General features: G+C 36.7%; 2 protein-coding genes across 2 annotated transcripts in view; both read left to right on the forward strand.

The window, feature by feature from the left end:
• Positions 1 to 8,057, forward strand: LOC144557135 (wall-associated receptor kinase 2-like). The gene is made up of 4 exons (XM_078305665.1): positions 1 to 142; positions 3,718 to 4,015; positions 4,476 to 4,969; positions 6,958 to 8,057. Exons 1-4 carry the CDS (start codon positions 1 to 3, stop codon positions 8,055 to 8,057), a joined length of 2,034 nt encoding a protein of 677 aa, XP_078161791.1.
• Positions 5,127 to 20,624, forward strand: part of LOC144557570 (wall-associated receptor kinase-like 1) — a 24,954-nt gene continuing 9,456 nt past the window's right edge. Inside the window, exon 1 of the mRNA XM_078306157.1 lies at positions 5,127 to 5,286. The gene's annotated coding sequence lies outside the window, so the exon portion shown is untranslated. The remainder of the gene's footprint in view (positions 5,287 to 20,624) is intronic.

Raw genomic sequence — 20,624 nt, forward strand, 5'->3', positions numbered from 1 at the left:
ATGATCACTGTTCTTAGTATGGTAGTTCACCACCTGCTGCTCTTTTGGATTCCAAACCATCAAAGGGATGGCAAGGATATCATCAGGAAGCCACTCAGCAGCAGCATCTTTGAATCTTTTCTCCTTGTTACCAGCCCAATATGTAATAACAGAGATAATAAGCAAAATAATCAATCAAGGTGTCTTAATTGGACTGTTTTGAAATATCATTTCGATGTTTCCAAATAGTCCAACAAACTGCACTAAAAACAATTAAAAATCGTATTAATTTGTTGAGAAGTTTCAAGAGTAGCGGAGAAGTGAAAAACATCATAACAAGAGTACCAATCTGAAATTTTTTTTTCTGACTCTGTCCCAGCCAAAACCATATTTTTTGAGCCTGTTGACATAGAAGGAAAAGGTGATGAACATCCTCTTGAGAGCTGCAAAAATGACACATTAAATTACCATTCCAGCCTCTTTTACGTAAATTAACCTTATTTAGTATCCTATTGTTTAAAAGAAACCAAATGAATATCCTAATTTTGGGAGGAATTGGTAAAGTCCATATTAGGGCTGTCAAAAAAGCTCGCCGCTCGTGGCTCGCTCGTGGCTCATCTCTAGCTCGCTCGCTAACAGCTCGCTCGATAGTGGACCGAGCTGTTAACGAGCCGGCTCGGCTCAGGCTCGGGCCAAAATAAATGAGCTGAGCCAGGGGTCAGCTCGGATCGGGCCAGCTCGACTCGTTAAGCTACAGTGAATTTAGGGTTTAGTCCCGTATAATTTCAAGTCCAGTTCCATTTTTAAAGGCGCAATTATGCAAAATTGATGTATTTTCGGTTTGGGAAGAAATGATATGGCTTTAGTTGCTTGAAGATGTGCCTGCTGGACAATTTCTTAAATTTTTTGAATGAGATTTTTTATTTTTTTATTTTTGAATTTGTATAATAACAGCCTAATAAAGCCCAACGAGCCAGCTCGTCAGCTCGCGAGCTAGCTCGGACTGGCTTGTCACAAGCTGAGCCAGAGGTTTTGGCTCGGGTGACCTAGGTCCAGCTCGTTCGGTCCAGGCTCGGACCAAAATAAACGAGCTGAGCTAAGGCCCAGCTCGTTTACAGCCCTAGTCCATATAATGGCATATTTATTATCATTTACACCCCTAAAGTTCAATATTTTATAAATAGACCTAACTGTAAAAATCCCTGACGGATCCCATTGAAATTTAGGATTTCTTTCCATCTGCAAAAATTTAGGAATGCAATATATTATATATTTTATTTCTTGAAATTGCCTTACAGGATATTGTATTGAAGTAAGGATCAATTTTTAAATCCTGGCTTCATCCATGCGAAATAATTAATTAATTAACGGGCTTTGTGGGAGCGTTGGGCCTTTGATATACTTTACTGTTATTTTTCATGAAGCCCAAAGATACCAATCGAGGTGAATATAAATATTTAGTTAGATTGGTTTTTGGGCTTCTCTTCGGTACACATATTCGGATCAGATGATATATATACTAGCATCGTACCCGTGCGCTGCAACGGAAACATATTATTTCATTATAAAATATTATAAAATGAAGAATATCAAGCTAGCGTTTCATTATTTTATTATTTACGTGACCTTTTTGAAAATCAACCGTTCAAATACGTGCTGCACAAATCTCAAAGCAATAATAATACAGATACGATACGATACGGATACGGCGATACAGCAATTTTCAAAAATGAAGGATACGATACGGCTATTAATATATATATATATATATATATTTATTATTTTATGAGGAGGGTTCAAATGCCTCCATGTTTTTGTGCCTCCATCATGCCTCCATCTCTCTCCAACATTTTCAAAGTTCAAACAGTTGATCCGAACCGCTCAACCTAACCTCCATACTAAAATATGTTTGGAGATCAAATTTTATATTTTTAGGAATTTTTTTACTATTTTTTTAGATAGGTACAAAATCAGTAAATCTGAACCATCTAAAAACAGTATTTTTGTACCTATCTAAAAAAATAGTAAAAAAATTCCTAAAAATATAAAATTTGGTCTCCAAACATATTTTAGTATGGAGGTTAGGTTGAACGGTTCGGATCGACTGTTTGAACTTTGAAAATGATGAAGAGAGATGGAGGCATGACGGAGGCACAAAAACATGGAGGCATTTGAACCCTCCTCTTATTTTATATATGATATTTATATAATTATAATTTAAATCAAATTTGTAAAGAAAAATAGTTAAATATTATATTTATCTACAAGATAACACATGTGAACTCTAGTGTAGTGGTAATAATTTTGACATCAACCCGCCTTCAGCAGAAAAAAGGGTGCGCGGTGCACAGGCTCGGTTCGCAGGCGCAGTCCACGGGTGCGGCATGCGGTCTACGGGCGTTGGGATCATATGCTGCGCGACCAGTGCATTCTTAAGTGTTGAAGCACATAATTTGAAAAATTCATCTATGTGCGATCTGGAAATTCAACAGCTGAGCATCCTCCAAAAAAAAAAATCAGTAAATCAAGATCCTTGCAAGATCTAGACATTAAGCTCCTTAATAAGAATGAGAGATGATGATCAGTTCTCTGACTTCTCTCTGATATAATAGCCATCTAAAGTACATGATCGTAGCTGATAATCTAAAACGTTAGATTTAAAATGGATGGTCCGCAAAGCATCCAGTTGATTTATTTCAGAAAGTTTATATTTATGTTTATCAAAACCGCAAAGGGGCTGGTGAATTCCATCTCAGATTAACTTAGATTTTAATCAAACGGTCCAGATCTAAACATAAATATATTGTTATCTAGTTGTGAAGCCACATTGAACTAGAGGTACCAGGCATATGCCTACTTCTGAATTTTAGAAATCTGGTATAGGTTTATGTATAATTAAATTGTTGTCTAATTTTGAAAAAAAAAATTGTCTACCCTGAAGGCCTGAACAACCTGTTGCTCAGTCTGAATTAGTCAATTCACAACACGCTTGTAAATTTATTTTCCCATCTCTAATAAAAATTCTAGCCACGTCACTGTTATTACCTCATACGATATGTACTCAAAGAGGTCGAACCTATGTATCTTAAGTCTTAATACTGGATTAGGATCCTCTCACATTGTATTCAATTCATTAAATAGTGTAAGTAGACGTGGATCATCTCTATTTTAGATCGAACAGATATTTTAGTTTTATGGGCCGAGACCTAATAAGGGCCATTTTTTCGTAATTACGGGCCAGATTTGTTTCAAACTATCCAAGGCCCTAAATTCAACTACGATTTTATCAGGCGCTTCTAAATACAAAATCCAAGGCTCCATGTACGAAGAAAGAATAATTATGCCTGATAAACCGTTGAATTTCTCTAATCTACCTAATGTGAATAATTGAGAAAGAAAGCATGAAAGATTATTATAATGGCTATAAAGAATCCGCTTATCTCAAATCTGATGAGTTTACTTTTCCATCAACCGAAATAGATATCCCCTTTCCCCTCGATTGCAACCAATTAAAATTAAATCGGATTAGTTTACTTTGTGGTCTTTTAAAATCCCTTCAACTACCTTAGATTTCAAACTAATTTTCTCCAGTTTGCACACAGGTTCATGGCGGTCCCAACAATGATACCATACCGATGAAAATTCCAAGAGAAGACAAAGAAAGATGATTTTTTTTTTATTTAACAACGCTTCTACTGGTAACTCTTCTTGCTCTTGCATATCCACGTACTACACTAGCAAGTGCACAGCTGAATTGCAATTCAAGCTGTGGTGATCTTACCATCCCATACCCATTTGGTATCGGTACAGGCTGCTTCCGTGATGGTTTTGAGATAACATGCCAAATTAGTAACACTACCACCAATAAACAGTATACTGCAACCCTAGCTGGTACCACAATACCAGTTCTGAACTTATCTCTGGAGGTTGCTGAGGTCCAGGTGCAGCTGCCAATTGGTTGGCAGTTCTACAATAAATCTGGGGTAGAGGCGTCCTATTCGGCAGAAGTCAACTTTAACCCGAAGAGCATTTACAGGTAAAACTCAGTGTATTCGTGTTGTTAGAAAGCATAAACACAAAAATATTACTAAAACATAACAAAATACAGCTAGATCCTAGATACCCAAAAAATAAATACCCGACTTCTCTCTCAATCACAAATAACACCCAACTCTGGAATTTCCTGCTGGACCAAAATTTTGGGTAATTAAGCTCTAAGTTAGATTAATTAAAAACAGAGCTCCGTGCTCACGGTATACAAATACTGCCCATGACCAACCAGCTAGTAGCAGCAATTCTGTCGGTGAACATATACTATAGCAATTGTTACTAACAAAATTGTATAATAATTTATCTAAGGAGATAATATCCTACCTATGTTAGGATTGATTTAATATTTTTTTGATTAAAAGGATTGATTTAATATTTAATTAACTATTACATTGAACTGCTAAACTAATTAAGTTTATTGTTTCCAACAACCTATATACGTACAGGATCTCAAACACCCACAACCTACTTGTAGTTATCGGATGCAACACCCTGGGCTATATTGAAAGCCAGAGAGATAGAAATGGTGTCTATTCGTATGACTACTACACTGGCTGCGTGTCATTCTGCAATAACTCAAACAGCATAATCGATGGGTCCTGCTCAGGTGTGGGTTGTTGCCAAGTCACTATTCCATCTGGTCTCAGTGATAACTTAATTACCTTTAGTGACTACAGCCACACTGGATTACTATCATTTAGCCGGTGCGACTATTCATTCTTGGTGGATAAGGATTGGTTTAAGTTCGGCAAGTTAAACTTAACCATGTCTACAAACACAAGTGTGCCCATGTGGCTCAATTGGGCAATAAGGGATAACAATAATTGTACAGAGGCCCAGAAAAGGCCGGAATCATATGGATGCCGTAGCACGAATAGCGAGTGTTATGATTCTGTCAATGGCCCAGGATATCTTTGCAAGTGTTTAGAGGGGTATCAGGGTAATCCTTACAATGTTAATGGATGGTAAAATAACAAGCAAGATCAATTGCTTGTCTTTTTTGAATATTTTAATGAAGCTACTTGCTTGAACAATCCCAAATCGTAGCTCAATAGTCATTAATGTTTGCTCACCTAGTTGCCAATCAATTGTGCATGCAGATATAAATGAATGAATTACCTGATGAATATCCTTGTCATGGAATTTGTTACAACAAGGAAGGTTCTTATGATTGCAAGTGCGAGTCAGGCAAACATGGAAACCCATTCAATAATTATTGCACTGATCATTTTCCCCTGAGGGAGAGGCTTGCGATTGGTAACTCTCAGTCTCTCAGTATATTTCCCTATAAAAACTTTGAATTTTCGGCATTATATTCTACAGTTGAACTTGATCTACATTAAATTATGATGTTTACCTATAGGTGTGGATTCAAGATTTTCGTTGGAGAGGGTGTTTGGTAAAAATAGCAATTCGGGTTTAAATAGTTAATCAAGTTCAAACCAATTAGCTAATTGAATATTAGATAAAAAAATCAATGCTCTAACTTATAATTTTCAATGTTCTAACTTTTAATCCTAATTATCAATCAAAATTTAAAGAATTTATTATAATTTTAATTCTAAATTTAATCCAAATTACAAATCAAGATTCAAGAGCAAAAAAAATTCTAATGGGAGGCAAAGTCAATCTAAATATATAAATTCCTTTAAAATTTTAAATCCAAGGGAGACAGTTGCCCCTTCCGGACTTATGTGGGTCTTGCCCTTGTTTACTTACATTGAATCACTAGACTTCAAACGCACATATGATATTTAATTGGCAGGGGGGAGGGCGAATTCAAATCTACTGAAGTAACTCAACTTTTGGGTTTTGGGTCGAAACCGTCTGATTGGAATCCGTGATAATTCATCCAAAATAGAGCGCACACATCCCGAGACGATCTCAAGCGACGGATTCGAATCGGACGGTTCCGATCCAAAATCCAAAAATTAGGTTACTTTAGGGGATCCGGACCCAGGAGGGCGGGGGGGGGGGGGGGGGGGGGGGGGGGGGGTTGGTGAACTATATAAATATTTTATGAAAATGAAAATTCAATTAAATTTCAACATACATCATTAAAAATTTAAAATCACGGATGGCTTAGTACCCCAGGCTAAGTGTAGATCCGTATCAGACAACTTTCTACTGTTTCTGGTGGGAATCAATGGTAATCAATAACGCTATGTGCGGAATTAAAGTATAAGGCCTGTGTTACATAATAAAAGTATACGTAAGGATGCTTGTACTTATACAAGTTTCTATTTCGGATTTCACAAATATATATACAAGTTTCAAATCAATAGATATTATATACCTAATTAGCTATGTTGCATGGATACGGGTACGGGTATCGTGTCGGATACGACATGGGTACGGCGACACGGCAATTTTAAAAAATCTAGGACACGACACGTTTATTATATATATTATTTTTTATTAATTTATATATATTGTATTTAGATAATTATAACTTAAATTGAATTTGTTTAGAAAATAAAGACTTCATATAAGTATATTAAATATTATACTTGATAAAACATAACATATGTGAATGTTTGGTGTAGTGGATAAAGCTTTTGACTCTCAAATGAGAGGTCCAAGGTTCGAATCCCGCCAGCAGGTTAATTTCTTCGGTCCACAGTCGCGGTCCACAGGGGCGGATGGGTGTCCACGAGCTCGGTCCATGGGCGCGGGCGCGGCTCACAGTACACAGGCGCGTGTCAGGCCGTATCGGCAGGGGTCAACCAAGTGTCGGAGACCGTATCAGGCAGGTAGGGACACGCCATCTGGCGTGTCAGATACGTATCGTACGCGTGTCGGAGGCGTGTCGGTGTCGGATACGTGTCGGACACGGGTACGATGGTTTCCTAGGAGTGTCAGGGTAACATAGCTAATTAGCATTACTTATTTGCATTAACTGACATCAGACTTAATTTTGATCTCCAGGTATTAGTGCTGGCACAGTTATACTATTTGTCATTCTTTCGGTGATTTTTATGTACCAAAAGAGAAAGATTCAAAGAGAACTTCAAGGAAGAGATACCTTTGTCAAGGAACTTCAAAGCGAAAGAGAGACCCTTTTTAAGAGAAACGAGGGGTTAATATTATATGAACAACTCGCAAAAAGAAAAGTTGAGACGATGAATTTCTTCACAGAGGAAGAATTGGAAACAATCACAGAGAACTTTGCCATGGTTATTGGTCATGGAGGGCAAGGCATGGTCTACAAAGGGTGTTTGGAAGACAATCGTGAGGTTGCAGTAAAGAAATGTATCGTAGATAATGAAATGATCAAAGAAGGCTTCATAAACGAACTTGTTATACTTTCACAAATAAACCATAACAATATTGTGAGGCTGCTGGGTTGTTGTTTACAACGAGATGTGCCAATGCTCGTTTACGAGTACATCCCTTATGGCACTCTCAGCAGCTTTCTTCATGAAAAACAATCGGATATTTCTTTAGAAATCCGTTTACAGATTTGCACCCACTCAGCAAAAGCGCTTGCCCATTTGCACTCAGAAACTGTCCAACAAATCCTCCATGGTGATGTCAAATCTACCAACATCCTCTTAGGCGACAAGTGCATGGCAAAGGTATCTGATTTTGGCATATCAAGATTCCTGCCAAAGGATAAGACCCAGGTTACTAATAATCCGAAAGGAACTTTCGGTTATGTAGATCCTGAGTTCGTAGAAAGCGGGCGTTTAACACCGAAAAGCGATGTATATAGTTTTGGTGTTGTTATTATTGAGCTTTTCACAAGAAAGGAGGCAAGGTATAAGGATGGAGACAATGAATTAAAGTTGTCTCTGGCCGACCAGTTTCGCTTAACAACGAGACAAAATAATGCTGTGGCGATGTTTGATCCGAAAATTGCTACTGAGGAAAACCAGAAGCTGCTTGTAAAGGTTGCTAAAATTGCAGAGAAGTGTTTAAGGCTGACCGGAGAGGAGAGGCCAACAATGGCAAAAGTTGCAGAAGATTTGAAGGGATTGGAGACAGAGCTAGAAGCAATGCGAGATGAGACATGTGATGATTCCTAATAATCATCAACATATGTTGATGATTTATTATTTTGCAGTAGTATATAATTTTCCTTTACTTTGGTTTGGTATTACATTCAATCCATGTTTGTATTAATTGTATAAACTTATTTTTGAGTGAAGGTGCTAAATAAGAATTCATGAAAAAGCACCGATTTATATGAATAATATTTTTTCATTTGTGATCATTATATGGCCCGTTAATTTGCCGATACCGAGCTGGTATATTTGGGCCCTTACTGGAATAGTACCATGGATAAGCAATATTCATAGAACTAAAAAATAAATAAAATGATAGCATCATTCTTCTCAAAAATTTCAGAAACAGCAAATTTGGAATAAAGCGTACCAGTTACTTGGCCATGACAAAACGTATCATTCAGACCTAAGTCGCGACAACTAAAATATGGCACCACATGCAAAGGTTGTAGGCGCGGAACGTTTCATCAGAGTTGGAATTTAAATGGTATGCTTCGTCACGGCTGGATGACTGGTACATGTCCAGGTTGAATTTAAATGATATATGCTATCCATTTTATTTATTTTTTTATTGTTATGAATTAAAAAAAAAAATATTAACATGAGTACATGCCCAGGTTGTATTTTCGAATGTTCCTGAGATATCTCAAAATTGAATTTTGTCTGGGAAAATTCGAATCGTTCATATTCTCAAATAACGAATCTCAAAACAATTAATTGACAATTAATACTACTTCGTCCATCTAATTAAATAGACTCCTTAAAAAGTTTTGATACCGATTTTAAGATAAACTAAGAAATTTGATTATGTCAAAGGATATACACTCCATCGGTGCTTTCGACAACAACTAATTAATATAGCAAATTAATTAACTATTTAATTAAGCTATCGGTTTCCAAACTGATCCGCAACAACCAATAGCAAATTAACTAATAGCCAGTGACACGGATTTCCAAACTTTATTAATGCAAGTTGCAATAATTATCGTACAATTAAGGGGTCTATTCACCTAGCTGATCTTATCCGCAATTTTTATATATAAGAAAATTGAAAAACAAAATATTAAAAACGAGAATGGGTATGTGAAAATTTTAAAAACAGGAAGGGGTACACGACTCATGGCGTCCCTGAGGGACGCCATACCAAATTCAAGTCCGACGGAATTTTTTTTGAAAAACCAGGGACGCCATGGCATACCCCAGCCCAAGAATTTCAGCAAAAAAAAAAAAAAAAAATTAAATTCCAGGGACGCCATGGCATATCTAGTCCCATATACAAAAGCTGAAAATGAAACTTTACTTAGCTTTTTTCAGCTGAAAAAAGAGATTTCGTGAGATTTGTATATGGGACTAAATATGCCATGGCGTCCCTGGAATTTTTTTTTTTTCTTGGGTATGCCATGGCGTCCCTGGTTTTTCAAATTTTTTTTTTATTTTCGTCGGACTTGAATTTGGTATGGCGTCCCTCAGGGACGCCATGAGTCGTGTATCCCTTCCTGTTTTTAAAATTTTCACAGACCCATTCTCGTTTTTAATATTTTGTTTTTCAATTTTCTTAGAGTGAGTCTATGGTCCGATTTTTTTATTTTTATCCAAAATTTAAATTAAATTTCAAAAATCAACCGAACCGGCTTCGTTTTTCAAATTCTACCCAAACCGGTCAACCGTTAACCGGACCAAATTTCCGGTTAACGGTTAACCGGACTCTTTAAAATGGTCCGGTTAACCGTTAACCGGAAATTTGGTTTCGGTCCGGTTAACGGTTAACCGGTTTCATTGGTTCGGTTAACCGTTTAGCGGAAAGATTGGTTCGGTGAACCGTTAACCGGACCCGGGTTATTTTTTTTTTTTTTTAGACGCGTGGGGGTCATGCCGATGGGGTATCGACACGTGGCAGATGGGATGGGTTCGGTGAACCGTTAACCGGACCCGGGTTTTTTTTTTTTTTTTTTTTTAGACGCGTGGGGGTCATGCGATGGGGTGTCGACACGTGGCATATCCACTGTAGACCCGTGGCTGATGATTTTATAAGGGGGTAAGGTTTGAGAATGTTTTAGCATGGTGCTCGTTTGAGAAGCAGAGCAGAGATCATCCGACATCAGGTTTTTTTTTTTTCATAAGAAATAATTTTTTCAAATTACAGTGTACAATATACCAGGAACTAGTTTAATTAGGAAAGTGTTAAATAAGCCTTATTCCATATAAATAGAAATTAATAATTTTGTCGTTTACAAAAATGAATGATGCTTAATTGCTTATGCTGCTCATTGAATTTGCTTATCTTTTATTTATTTTATTATTAAAATAATAGTGTTGTCTAATGAATGATGTTCTTATTGTTAGTTAAAATAGATTGTGTCGGATTATATTTATGTTTTTGCACGAATATTGCTATGTTCTGAAAAGTTAATTTATGTAATTATTTATTCGGTTAATATTTTATTTAATTTTTAGTTACTAATAATAATTACTTAAGAATGTATATAATATGATATCTTTATTAATGACATCCGTCAAATTTGCAAAATCCCATCACCTGAAAAAAAAATATTAATTCAACATGATTCATCTTGTAAGAAGGTTCTTTGCTGAGCTAATGTCAAACTAATGTACAACCAATGAGCAATCAAGCCTTAAAACAATCAAGAAAGACTTTAATAATTTTGTCCTTTACAAAATAATTTTGTAAGTGCTAATATTTTAATTGTTTTGGTTCTTTTCCTAAAAATTTCATGTATTACTCCATGGAGAAATAATTAGAGATTATCATCAGATGTTGCATGTATTAAACTTGTTAGGTTGAATTTGAAAGATATTCAAAATTCAACCCAATTATCCTTAAAAATTCAACCCAATTAATGTAAAATTCCAAAATGGTGAAAAATAATTTAGAAACTTCCAAAATAGTGTAGAATAATTTAGAAAAGTTCCAAAATAGTTTAGAGTAATTTGTAAAATACCAAAATGGTGAAAAATAAATTAGGAAGTTGTAAAATAGTGTAGAATAATTTAGATAATTTTAAAGTGGTGCCCGAATAATTTAGAAAGTTCCAAAATAGTCGATAATAATTTAGAAAAGTTCAAAAACGGTCTAGAATAATTTAGAAAATTTTAAAATAGTGTAAAATAGTTTAGAAAATTTAGGTAATCCAAATTGGTTTAGAAATAATTAGAAACATCCAAAACGTTTTAGATTAGTTTAAAATTCTTGAAAATAATGAATTAACTTTGAATTAATTTTGTAGCATGACAGACGAAATCAATGATGAAGTACCTATGGCGCGAGATACTTTTAGTGATCTGTTGTGGATACCGCATACCAGTCACAGGGTGTGTCAGGCTTCTGAGGAGGTAAGCAATTACTTATTTCTTTTTTTCTGACTTGTTCAGAAATATCATCTTGTTTTAATTTCGAATTTTTATTTTCGGTAATGTAGAAAAAGGAGGTTATAAACGTGAAGCACTACCGTTGCATGACCGCGTACCACGCTGCATATGCGCCATTCTTGATTCGATTGGGTTTATACCAGATCGCATGCATGCCTCACAAGAAAATCGATGCGGCGCTGATACACGGACTTGTGGAGCGGTGGCGTCCCGAGACACACACCTTTCATCTTCCCTTCGGAGAGATGACAGGTATTAACTTCGAAACCATTTCAAATAAATCTGTTCTTTGTGATAATTTACTGACAATTCAAATGAAGAAATTTATATTTTTTAATTTGATAAATTACAGTTACTTTGGAGGACGTCAGCTGTTTATGGGGTTTGCCCATTACGGGAGTCCCAGTGACAGGGACTACAGACGGGAGGAATGCAAAAGGCAGGTTCTTCGAATTGTTAGGAATCAAAGAGCATGAGCAGAGTGATCTTTTGAAAAAACGGGGGTCTGAGAGAAATGAAAAAAGCATGGAGTTGACTTTCCTCAAATCTAAGTTTCGTGAACGATTTGAGAATCTACCAGTAGAACGCGACGAGGATACGCTGAAGTGGTAAGTATATATATATATATCAATTTATCCGTTCTTTAGCCTATCAATAATGTACTCACCTTGTCTTGAATTTTGCTAGGTATGTCCGTGCATATATCTTGGACCTGATGTCGTCCAGTTTGTACCCAGACAGTGGCGGGGACGGGATACCGTTGTGGTATCTCGATCTAATTGTGGATTTGGACACGCCGGTACAGTACAATTGGGGTGGTGCAGTTCTTGCATATCTGTATCGGCATCTATGTCTCGCTACCGAGCCCGGGAGAGGATCTATGTATGGTCCGGTGATGCTTCTGCAGCACTGGTCATGGACCCGCTTTCCAGTTCTCCGGCCTGAGCCGCAAACTAAAAATTGGGAACCTACCTGGGGCGCTCCATCGCTTGATACAGGCGCATCTTTTGCGTACAAATGGTGTTGTCCGCACAAATACGTGTCATCCTCCCACTACAAGACCCAGGGTGCACGTATCCCGCGGGGCCAGTTTCAGAGTTTGACGGAGGATCATGTGAATTGGGAGCCGTATGGGACGGTCTACAGCAAGCTTCCGACAGTAACACACAAGTTAATTTCTACGACGCAGATTGAAATGTTGTCCGATGGTGCGCCAAACAGTTGTATTTGTTCTTGCCGGTTGCTCTGCCGCTGCTTGTGCCTGTCTTGTTGCATCCTCTACATGTAGTGTAGAGCATGTATTAAATTGTGAATTTAATTAAAACATGTATTTATAGTTGATTGATCAGCTATACCTGCAGCATTCCGATCAATTGTCTCACGATGAGGCTGGTGTCCGAGTCTCCGACCACGCATTCTGTCCATTTCCATCGGTATGCGGTCGTGTCGTCTCCGTCCTTTCTTGATCAGATCCGAATCAGGTATAATTTTTGGGCTATTATATGCAGGCCATTCACATTGGTTGCCTTTCGGTTCCCAATGTCCGCTCCATGTTTGTAACACTATTGACATACGGTACAAGGGGTTGACGTATAAATTTTCGTCATATCTCATTTCGCGGACAACTGCCATGAAATGAGAACATGGTATGCCGGTCAGTTGAGGCTTCTGACATTCACATTCAACCTTGTTGTTGTCCATAACAACAACCCTATAACCGAAATCCCTACGAGTATACTCAAGTCTCGGTTGATTACGCCTTGCTGGTATTTTTTCACCCTTAACCATGACCTCAAAAATACCATGTCTTCCATGATAAGGAATCACAGTCATGTTCCTTCCTTTTTCGATACGCTTTTGCAATAACTGGGTTACCCTTTCGGACCACACCTGACCATGCTGAAATCTCATTTGAGCTTTGCTCCATCGGTCAAAAAACCATTTATTCAACTTATAAAACGTGTCCTCCACGACCGCTGAAACCGGTAATCGCCGACTAATTTTGAACACGGCGTTCAGTGACTCTGACCCATTTGTTGTCATTATCCCCCATCGGTGACCTCCGTCCTCTGCTTGATACAACTTCTCCGGACATGGAAGCTCGTCTTCATCATTAGGGTTCCTCTTACCCACCTTGTTAAGGTAGTCGATAGCCTTCGGACAACCAATTTCAAAGTCTTGTAACATCTCCTGCAACCTCCTAGGTTTGCATTTGTTCACTCCAGCTATGAACCTATCGCTAACCTCTCTCTTACGCCCCACGTGCTTGTAGAGATTTTCGGCAACATCTTGAGAGCAATACCGGTGCACACATTGATCGGTAGTCTCATCCCACCCGAGATTTGGATCCTGGAACACGGCTTTAATTCCCAAATGTCTATCCGATATGACACAAAAGAATCGATTATCTCCAATTACTTCCAGCCTCAACCATCTCATAAAAAAACCCCAGTTGTCAGCACTTTCTTTCTCCACAATTGCAAAAGCCACTGGAAGTAATTGGTTTTCGGCATCGTACATACATGCCATCAGCAGCCTTCCTTGGTACCGCCCCGACATGAAACATGCATCGATACTAATAACTGGTCTGAGGAACGGTATCGCTGCAATACAAGCTCCAAATGCCCATGCCGCTCTGTGGAAAAGCCTGTCAGTTTCTCCATCAATCGGGGTCGAGATCACACAATACTTGGTTCCTGGATTGTTTCTTTTGATGGCTTCTAATAGTGGAATAAGCAAGTTGTACGAGTTCTCCCAACTCCCAAACAGATTTGCAATAGCAAGCTCACGGCCTCTCCATAATTTATTGTACTTGGGGGTTACCTTATTATATTTCTGCATGACGATATCTCGGATATGATTTATAGGAGAGCACACATCCCTTCTAATAGTCTTATCAATTGCAAGGGCAACCATCTCTGCTGTCAGCTGACAATGATCAGTACGTGTTGCTGATACTCTGCACGTATGAGGATACGCTTGTTTGGTAATAATCCAAGATTCTGAAAGACCGTTTTGCTTGGCGCATATCTTAAATTTACAAAAAACATCTCTGCACGCCACCTCGTAACGTCTGGGTTCACTTCTAAGAACCTTGCACTCACAGTTCTTATCGAGATGGAACTCATTGATTGCTATCCTTAGAGCCGTTTTTGACTCATAGACTACGCCCTTAGCCAACGGATTATCGAATGTTTTTTTTGAGCTGCCGAAAAAATCGACATCCGCAAGCCAAAAACCGGATATGTCATTGAAACTATCAACCGGATGTGTCATATTTTCTCGACCAGTTATCGGGTACTGTGATTGACGGGATTGTGTTTGACGAGACTTTGATTGCGACTGGCTGAGTGGTTCAATGTCATCGTCGGAACCCAATGACTCATCTGAGAGCATCTCATCTCCACTTTCCAAACTGTCAGAATCAATTGCATCCACAGGTACATGCGAATAATCACGTACCTGTCTACGGACCCGACTGGTATTGGGTCGGGGTCTAACTGGTAAATCCACAGAGTTTCGACTGGTACTGAGTCCGGGTATAACTGGTTGATCCACAGAGTTGCTAACGATACTGGGTCGGTGTCTCATTGGTACATCCACAGAGTGCCGACCGGTACTGGGTCGGGATCTAACTGGCATTGGGTCAGGATCCACAGGATTTCGACTTGTACTGGGTCGGGATCGAGGTTCAGGAATCTGACTGGTACAGTTCGGTTCCAATTCTACATATAACTCCAGAATTGGTAACCTTTGTGAAAAAGACGACACAACTCCTAACATGAATTCGAACGATTGTTGGTCCATTACCGGTACTAATTGATAGTCACGTTGTCCATCGGTGGACATATTAAACCTGGCTTGAATTTCCAGATTTGCTTGACTAGCATTGTACCCAACAAATTTATAAATCTCATTCTGAAGATAATCAAAATTGTGGTTCACGGTTAGCGGTACTGAGTATTTAGCTCGGGTACTGTAAAAGACCCCGTCATCATTGTATTTGATTTCCCCTCCAATAAAAATTTTCGCACAAATGGTTGTCATTTTTAGTTTCGATTGGTCTGGCAATTTAAAAAATAACAACATATAAGTAATTAAAACTTGTCTGGACCTCTAAAAATTATTCTATATCATTTTACATTTTTCTAAATTATTGTAGACCATTTTGGATATTCCTAAATTATTCTACACCGTTTTGGAATGTTCTAAAAAATTATAAATTATTTCGACAATATTCTGAACCGTTTAAAATGAACTAATTAATTATATTATCAATTAAAATAAATAAAAAACAAAAAATTCCTAAAACAATTCTAAATCATTTTAGAATTTTTTTGTCATATTCTAAACTATTTTGGAACCTTGGTAGCTACTACCAAGTTTTCAAAAAAAAAAAGAATCCGTAATTTGTTATTAAATTAAATAATAAATTAAATAATAAGTAACATTCTTTCTCCATTACTTTTGATTTATATTTTTTATAACAATAATGAACAATTTGCCAATTTATTTTATTTATCACATGTTGGTCAAAAACAAAATTGTGGTACATATTGAATAACAATAATATATGCAAATATTACGGTTATAATATGTTGTATTTTGGTTGGATATTTTAATTTCTTCTTCTCCAGCAGACGAAATTTCAAAAATCGAAAGTTAAAAAATAAACTTATATAATTTACAAATTAATTATAAAAATAAATTACCTTCTTTTTTCTTCTTTTCTTCGGTTCGTATCTCAAACAGCGGTTTTTTTTTTTTCCTTTTCTTCCGTTCGTCTCTCAAACAACATTTTTTTTTTTGATTTAATCTCTCTGTCGGACTTATATTTATAGAGCCGAAGCCATACACTTGGTTCGGTTAACCGTTAACCGAACCCTTGGTCCGCTAAACGGTTAATCGAACCCAAAGCCTTGGTTCGCTAAACGGTTAACCGAACCAAGGGTTCGCTAAACGGTTAACCGAACCCAAAGCCTTGGTCCGCTAAACGGTTAACCGAACCAGGGTTCGGTTAACGGTTTAGCAAACCCTTGGTTCGGTTAACCGTTTAGCGAACCCTTGGTTCGGTTAACCGTTTAGCGAACCCTTGGTTCGGTTAACCGTTTAGCGGTTTGGGTACTTTTAAAATTTGAAATGCGGTTCGGTTGATTTTTGAAATTCAATTTAATTTTTGGATAAAAATAAAAAATTCGGGTCTATGGTACTATGCATATCACGGGTTGATACCGTGCTACGGCTCTATATTCGAGTTTTCAATTTCTAACGGTCGATCCAAACCGTTCATCTTGTTCTCCATATTAATATGTGTTTGGAGACCAAATTTTACATTTTTTGAAAATTTCTTATTATTTTTTTAGATATTTAGAAAATCACTTGATCTGAAAATTCTGGACCATCCAAAAACAGTGATTTTCAATAAATCTAAAAAAATAGTAAAAAAATTTCAAAAAATGTAAAATTTGATCTCCAAACACATATTAATATGGAGAACAAGATGAACGGTTCAGATCGACCGTTAAGATTTGAAAACTCAAATATAGAGCCGTAGCACAGTAACAAATCGTAATATGCATAGTACCATAGACTCACTCATTTTCTTATATATAAAAATCACGGTGATCTTGTAGCTCTTACGTCTGTGAAACTGTTTTCATTTCTTTGGCAATTTAAAAGTTCTTTAAATAAGAGGAAAAGATTTTGAAAGCTCTTTGAACGAACAACAATTAATTAATGTAATCTTGATAGTCACTACTAGGACTGTCAAAAAACTCGTAGTTCATAGTTTAATTGATTTCAATTCGAAAAAAATTTCACAATTAACTCGTTCGATTGAAGTTTGTTCTAAAACAAATCAAACCAATTTGGTTCGAACCTTATTCAAATTCAAATTGGATATAGTTCATTCGAAATTAGTTCGCGAACTATTTAGGTTCAAATCTCACATGTACCGTTCAAATTAGACACGCCAGTGGCTCAGTATGAATAATTTTCTATAAAATTTTAAATAAAATATCATGATATAATAAAAACGACTTCCATTATTCAATATAATTTTCTATCGATGTCCCCTCGTTAAGCACCCCTTTTCTCGTAACTTCCAAGAAATAACCCATTAAACTTATGTCTGATCCTTTGCTTCCATTCCTTTTGTTAAGATGGTAAGCATCGAGCCTTAATTGTCTTTATCCATTTGTGGAGCTTTTACGGTGTTCTGAAATAAAATAAATTCAGTAACAATGATAACTCATTTTGGGGAGCTGTACCAGTACTTTATGGCTTTATGTCTGGCAACACCTTTCAATGTCTTACTGGGAGATATATCGGTACATTAAAATATTTTGAATTGTCAGTATGCAATTATGCATCTAGCAATAACAGTATAATATACTTTAGTTCAAGTTACTGGTAACGTAATGTTATTTAGTTAATAATTAATAAATAGTCAAGTTATGTCTATAGTCATTGGAATAGCTATGCGCGAACTAAATATGAAAATGACTCATTTCAAAGAATGTTGAAGCAATAATCATGCGCGAACCAAACATGGAAATGACACATGCCCTGGAATGACATTCTCTGGCATTACATTCCATGGAATCCTTCTATTCCCTGGAATGACCGATAGCGCGAACCAAACGCCCCCTATATGTTTGGCACTTGATGTTTAATTGGACAACAATGGTAAATAAAGTTATTATTTGGGCCGCGTGGGTCACACTTTCGAAGAAAAGAAAAGAAAAAAAATAGATAAACACTTAAATAAATCCTGCATTGTCCCCCCTAATAAGAATCAGTGAAAGATATTAGGTACTAAACGGAAGGGAGGAAGAAGGAAGGAAAATGTATTAGGTATTTTGTTTGATATTTTTGAAACCAGGTACTTTATAAAATTGTCCTTAAAGTTTTCTAATAGACCCCCTCGAAAAGTTTATTTCGACTTACTTTCGAGTCTGGCTAGTATGACATTAGTGTTATATGACACCAACTACAAAATTAATCGGATAGACTTCAAACAACTAATCCATACCGTTCAAACCGATTTACTTTATGAGTAATGTGTTTACATGCATTTTTTTTTATATTTTCTAGTTATTTTAGTATCAAATCAAGCGGTCAAAAATATTGAAAAATGAATGCATTAAAATTAACTTTAAAACTTACACATTTGACTGCTTGACTTGAATCACTGATACTAAATAAATTTTGCATGTAAATGCACAACTAATGAAATAAATCAGTTTGAACTATTTGAATTCACCGTTTGAAGTCAATTTGATAGATTTTAGAGTTTGTGTTTTATAAACTGAAATGACACTTATGTTATACTAGTCAGATGCCTTTCTCCTCTCTCAAGTCTTAACCTCCTTAGTATACTTGCAACCTAATGGACTTCTCTTCATGCATGACCAAAACAACGCTTATACTGGTAACTCTTCTAGCTCTCGCATATCCAAGTACCATACTAGCAAGTGCATGCGCTTCAAGCTATGATAATCTTACCATACCGTACCCATTTGGTATCAGTACAGGTTGCTTCCGTAATGGTTTTGACTTTTGAGATAACACGCCAAATGAGAAACACCACCACAAATAGAAAATATATTGCAAACCTAGCTGTTACCGCAGTACAAGTTCTCAAATTATCTCTGGAGGTTGCTGAGGTCCAGATGCAACTGCCAATTGGTTGGCATACAATGAACCTGGGGTAGAGGCGTATAACTCAGCATTAACCCGTTTACAGGTAAAACTCAGTGTTTTACTGTTGTTAGAAATCCATTCTCAACAGGTCACACCACCACCATCACAAAATAAAGTTTTATGTTTATTTCAAATAATTTGAACGACTTAGGAACGAGCTGGATTGGGTCGAGTTTGATTAACAATATAATATAGCAGACTGAACCTCAATTTTTAGGGCAAGGACCGAACAGGCTGGGCCCAAGATTTTGAATGAAGGGCAGAACTTAGAGCTTGACACAAGTTCGGCCTTGTCCGACCAATTGCCATCCCTACAGGCCTTTGTCAGGTTGTAGCACAATAAACCGCTGTGTTTGAAGTTTGAACTTCCGGCTGACATTCACTTCTTTCCTCCTGTTCAATCTCCTTTTTGCTCTCCATTCTCTTTTTTCATGGCGTATGTGTATTTCATTTTTTTTCGGATTTGCAATATTATATTTTGTAAATAAAATGAAAGAGAACAAGAAATGCCTGACGGTCTATTATTACAATTCTAAGGAAATGAGTTGGCCAAACTTTTTGTGACTTTTATTACTCATTACTTATATTTCGATTAAATTTTCTAAGCTTTGACTTTGATTTGCTAATTGACTAAGAATAGTTCTACTTTGAATTTGCCAAACGAATTTTTAATTAACTTAGGAAAATATTTCAATGTTGTGCCAATCGATTTTATAATTAATTATAACAGATTTTAAAATAAACATAGTTATAGAAATTGAGTTGCAATTGTATACCCGACAAGTTAATAAGTTTGAATCCGATTAGTGCCCTATCTTGACAGAAATCTTAGATACGCCCCTGTCTATAGTTTTCTAATAGACCTTCTTGACAAGGTTATTTCAACCAATATATATCTACTCCTCGCTTACCCTCTCAAGTGTACTCGCAACCCATAAACTTCTCCTCATGACTAAAACAACGCTTCTACTGGTCTTCTAGCTCTGGCATATCCAAGTACTACACCAGCAAGTGCACAACAAAGATGCCCTTCAAGCTGCGGTAGTCTTACCATCCCATATCCATTTGGTATCGGTACAGGTTGTTGGATTTAGAGACGTCTAAATGCAATAAATTAAGTTAGACATGCGTGTATTATAATTATATGTCTAATACTGTCATGAATATTAATGCCAAAATAAGTGATTAATTAAGGAATGATATTATACGTATTTAAATTAGGGTTTGGAACCGAAAATGTATAGAAATAAATTTGATTAATTATAATTGTTAATGGACCGATTATAATTAGTCTAACTAATATACATGTGATAATTTCGGCACTGACCTGAAATTAGTGTAAACTAATTTCAGCACTAACCTGGAATTATTTTTGGCTATGGTTATTTTGGCATGTTCTTTTTAGCTATGGTTATTTTGGCATGTTACACCAATTTTAGGCTATGCTTATGCTAAATTGAGGACCTAACACTTAGTATTTAAAGACTGAGTCTCCAA

Source organism: Carex rostrata, chromosome 7 (assembly GCF_964058835.1).
Source record: "Carex rostrata chromosome 7, lpCarRost1.2, whole genome shotgun sequence".
NCBI lineage: Eukaryota > Viridiplantae > Streptophyta > Magnoliopsida > Poales > Cyperaceae > Carex > Carex rostrata.

What these genes read in the sequence shown, in the direction of transcription:
- LOC144557135 (XM_078305665.1), top strand. Translation starts at nt 1, where the DNA reads ATGATCACTGTTCTTAGTATGGTAGTTCACCACCTGCTGCTCTTTTGG. An exon ending in AACCCGAAGAGCATTTACAG is followed by an intron (nt 4,016 to 4,475) that starts GTAAAACTCAGT and finishes ATATACGTACAG; the next exon opens with GATCTCAAACACCCACAACC. An exon ending in GTGTTTAGAGGGGTATCAGG is followed by an intron (nt 4,970 to 6,957) that starts GTAATCCTTACA and finishes TTTGATCTCCAG; the next exon opens with GTATTAGTGCTGGCACAGTT.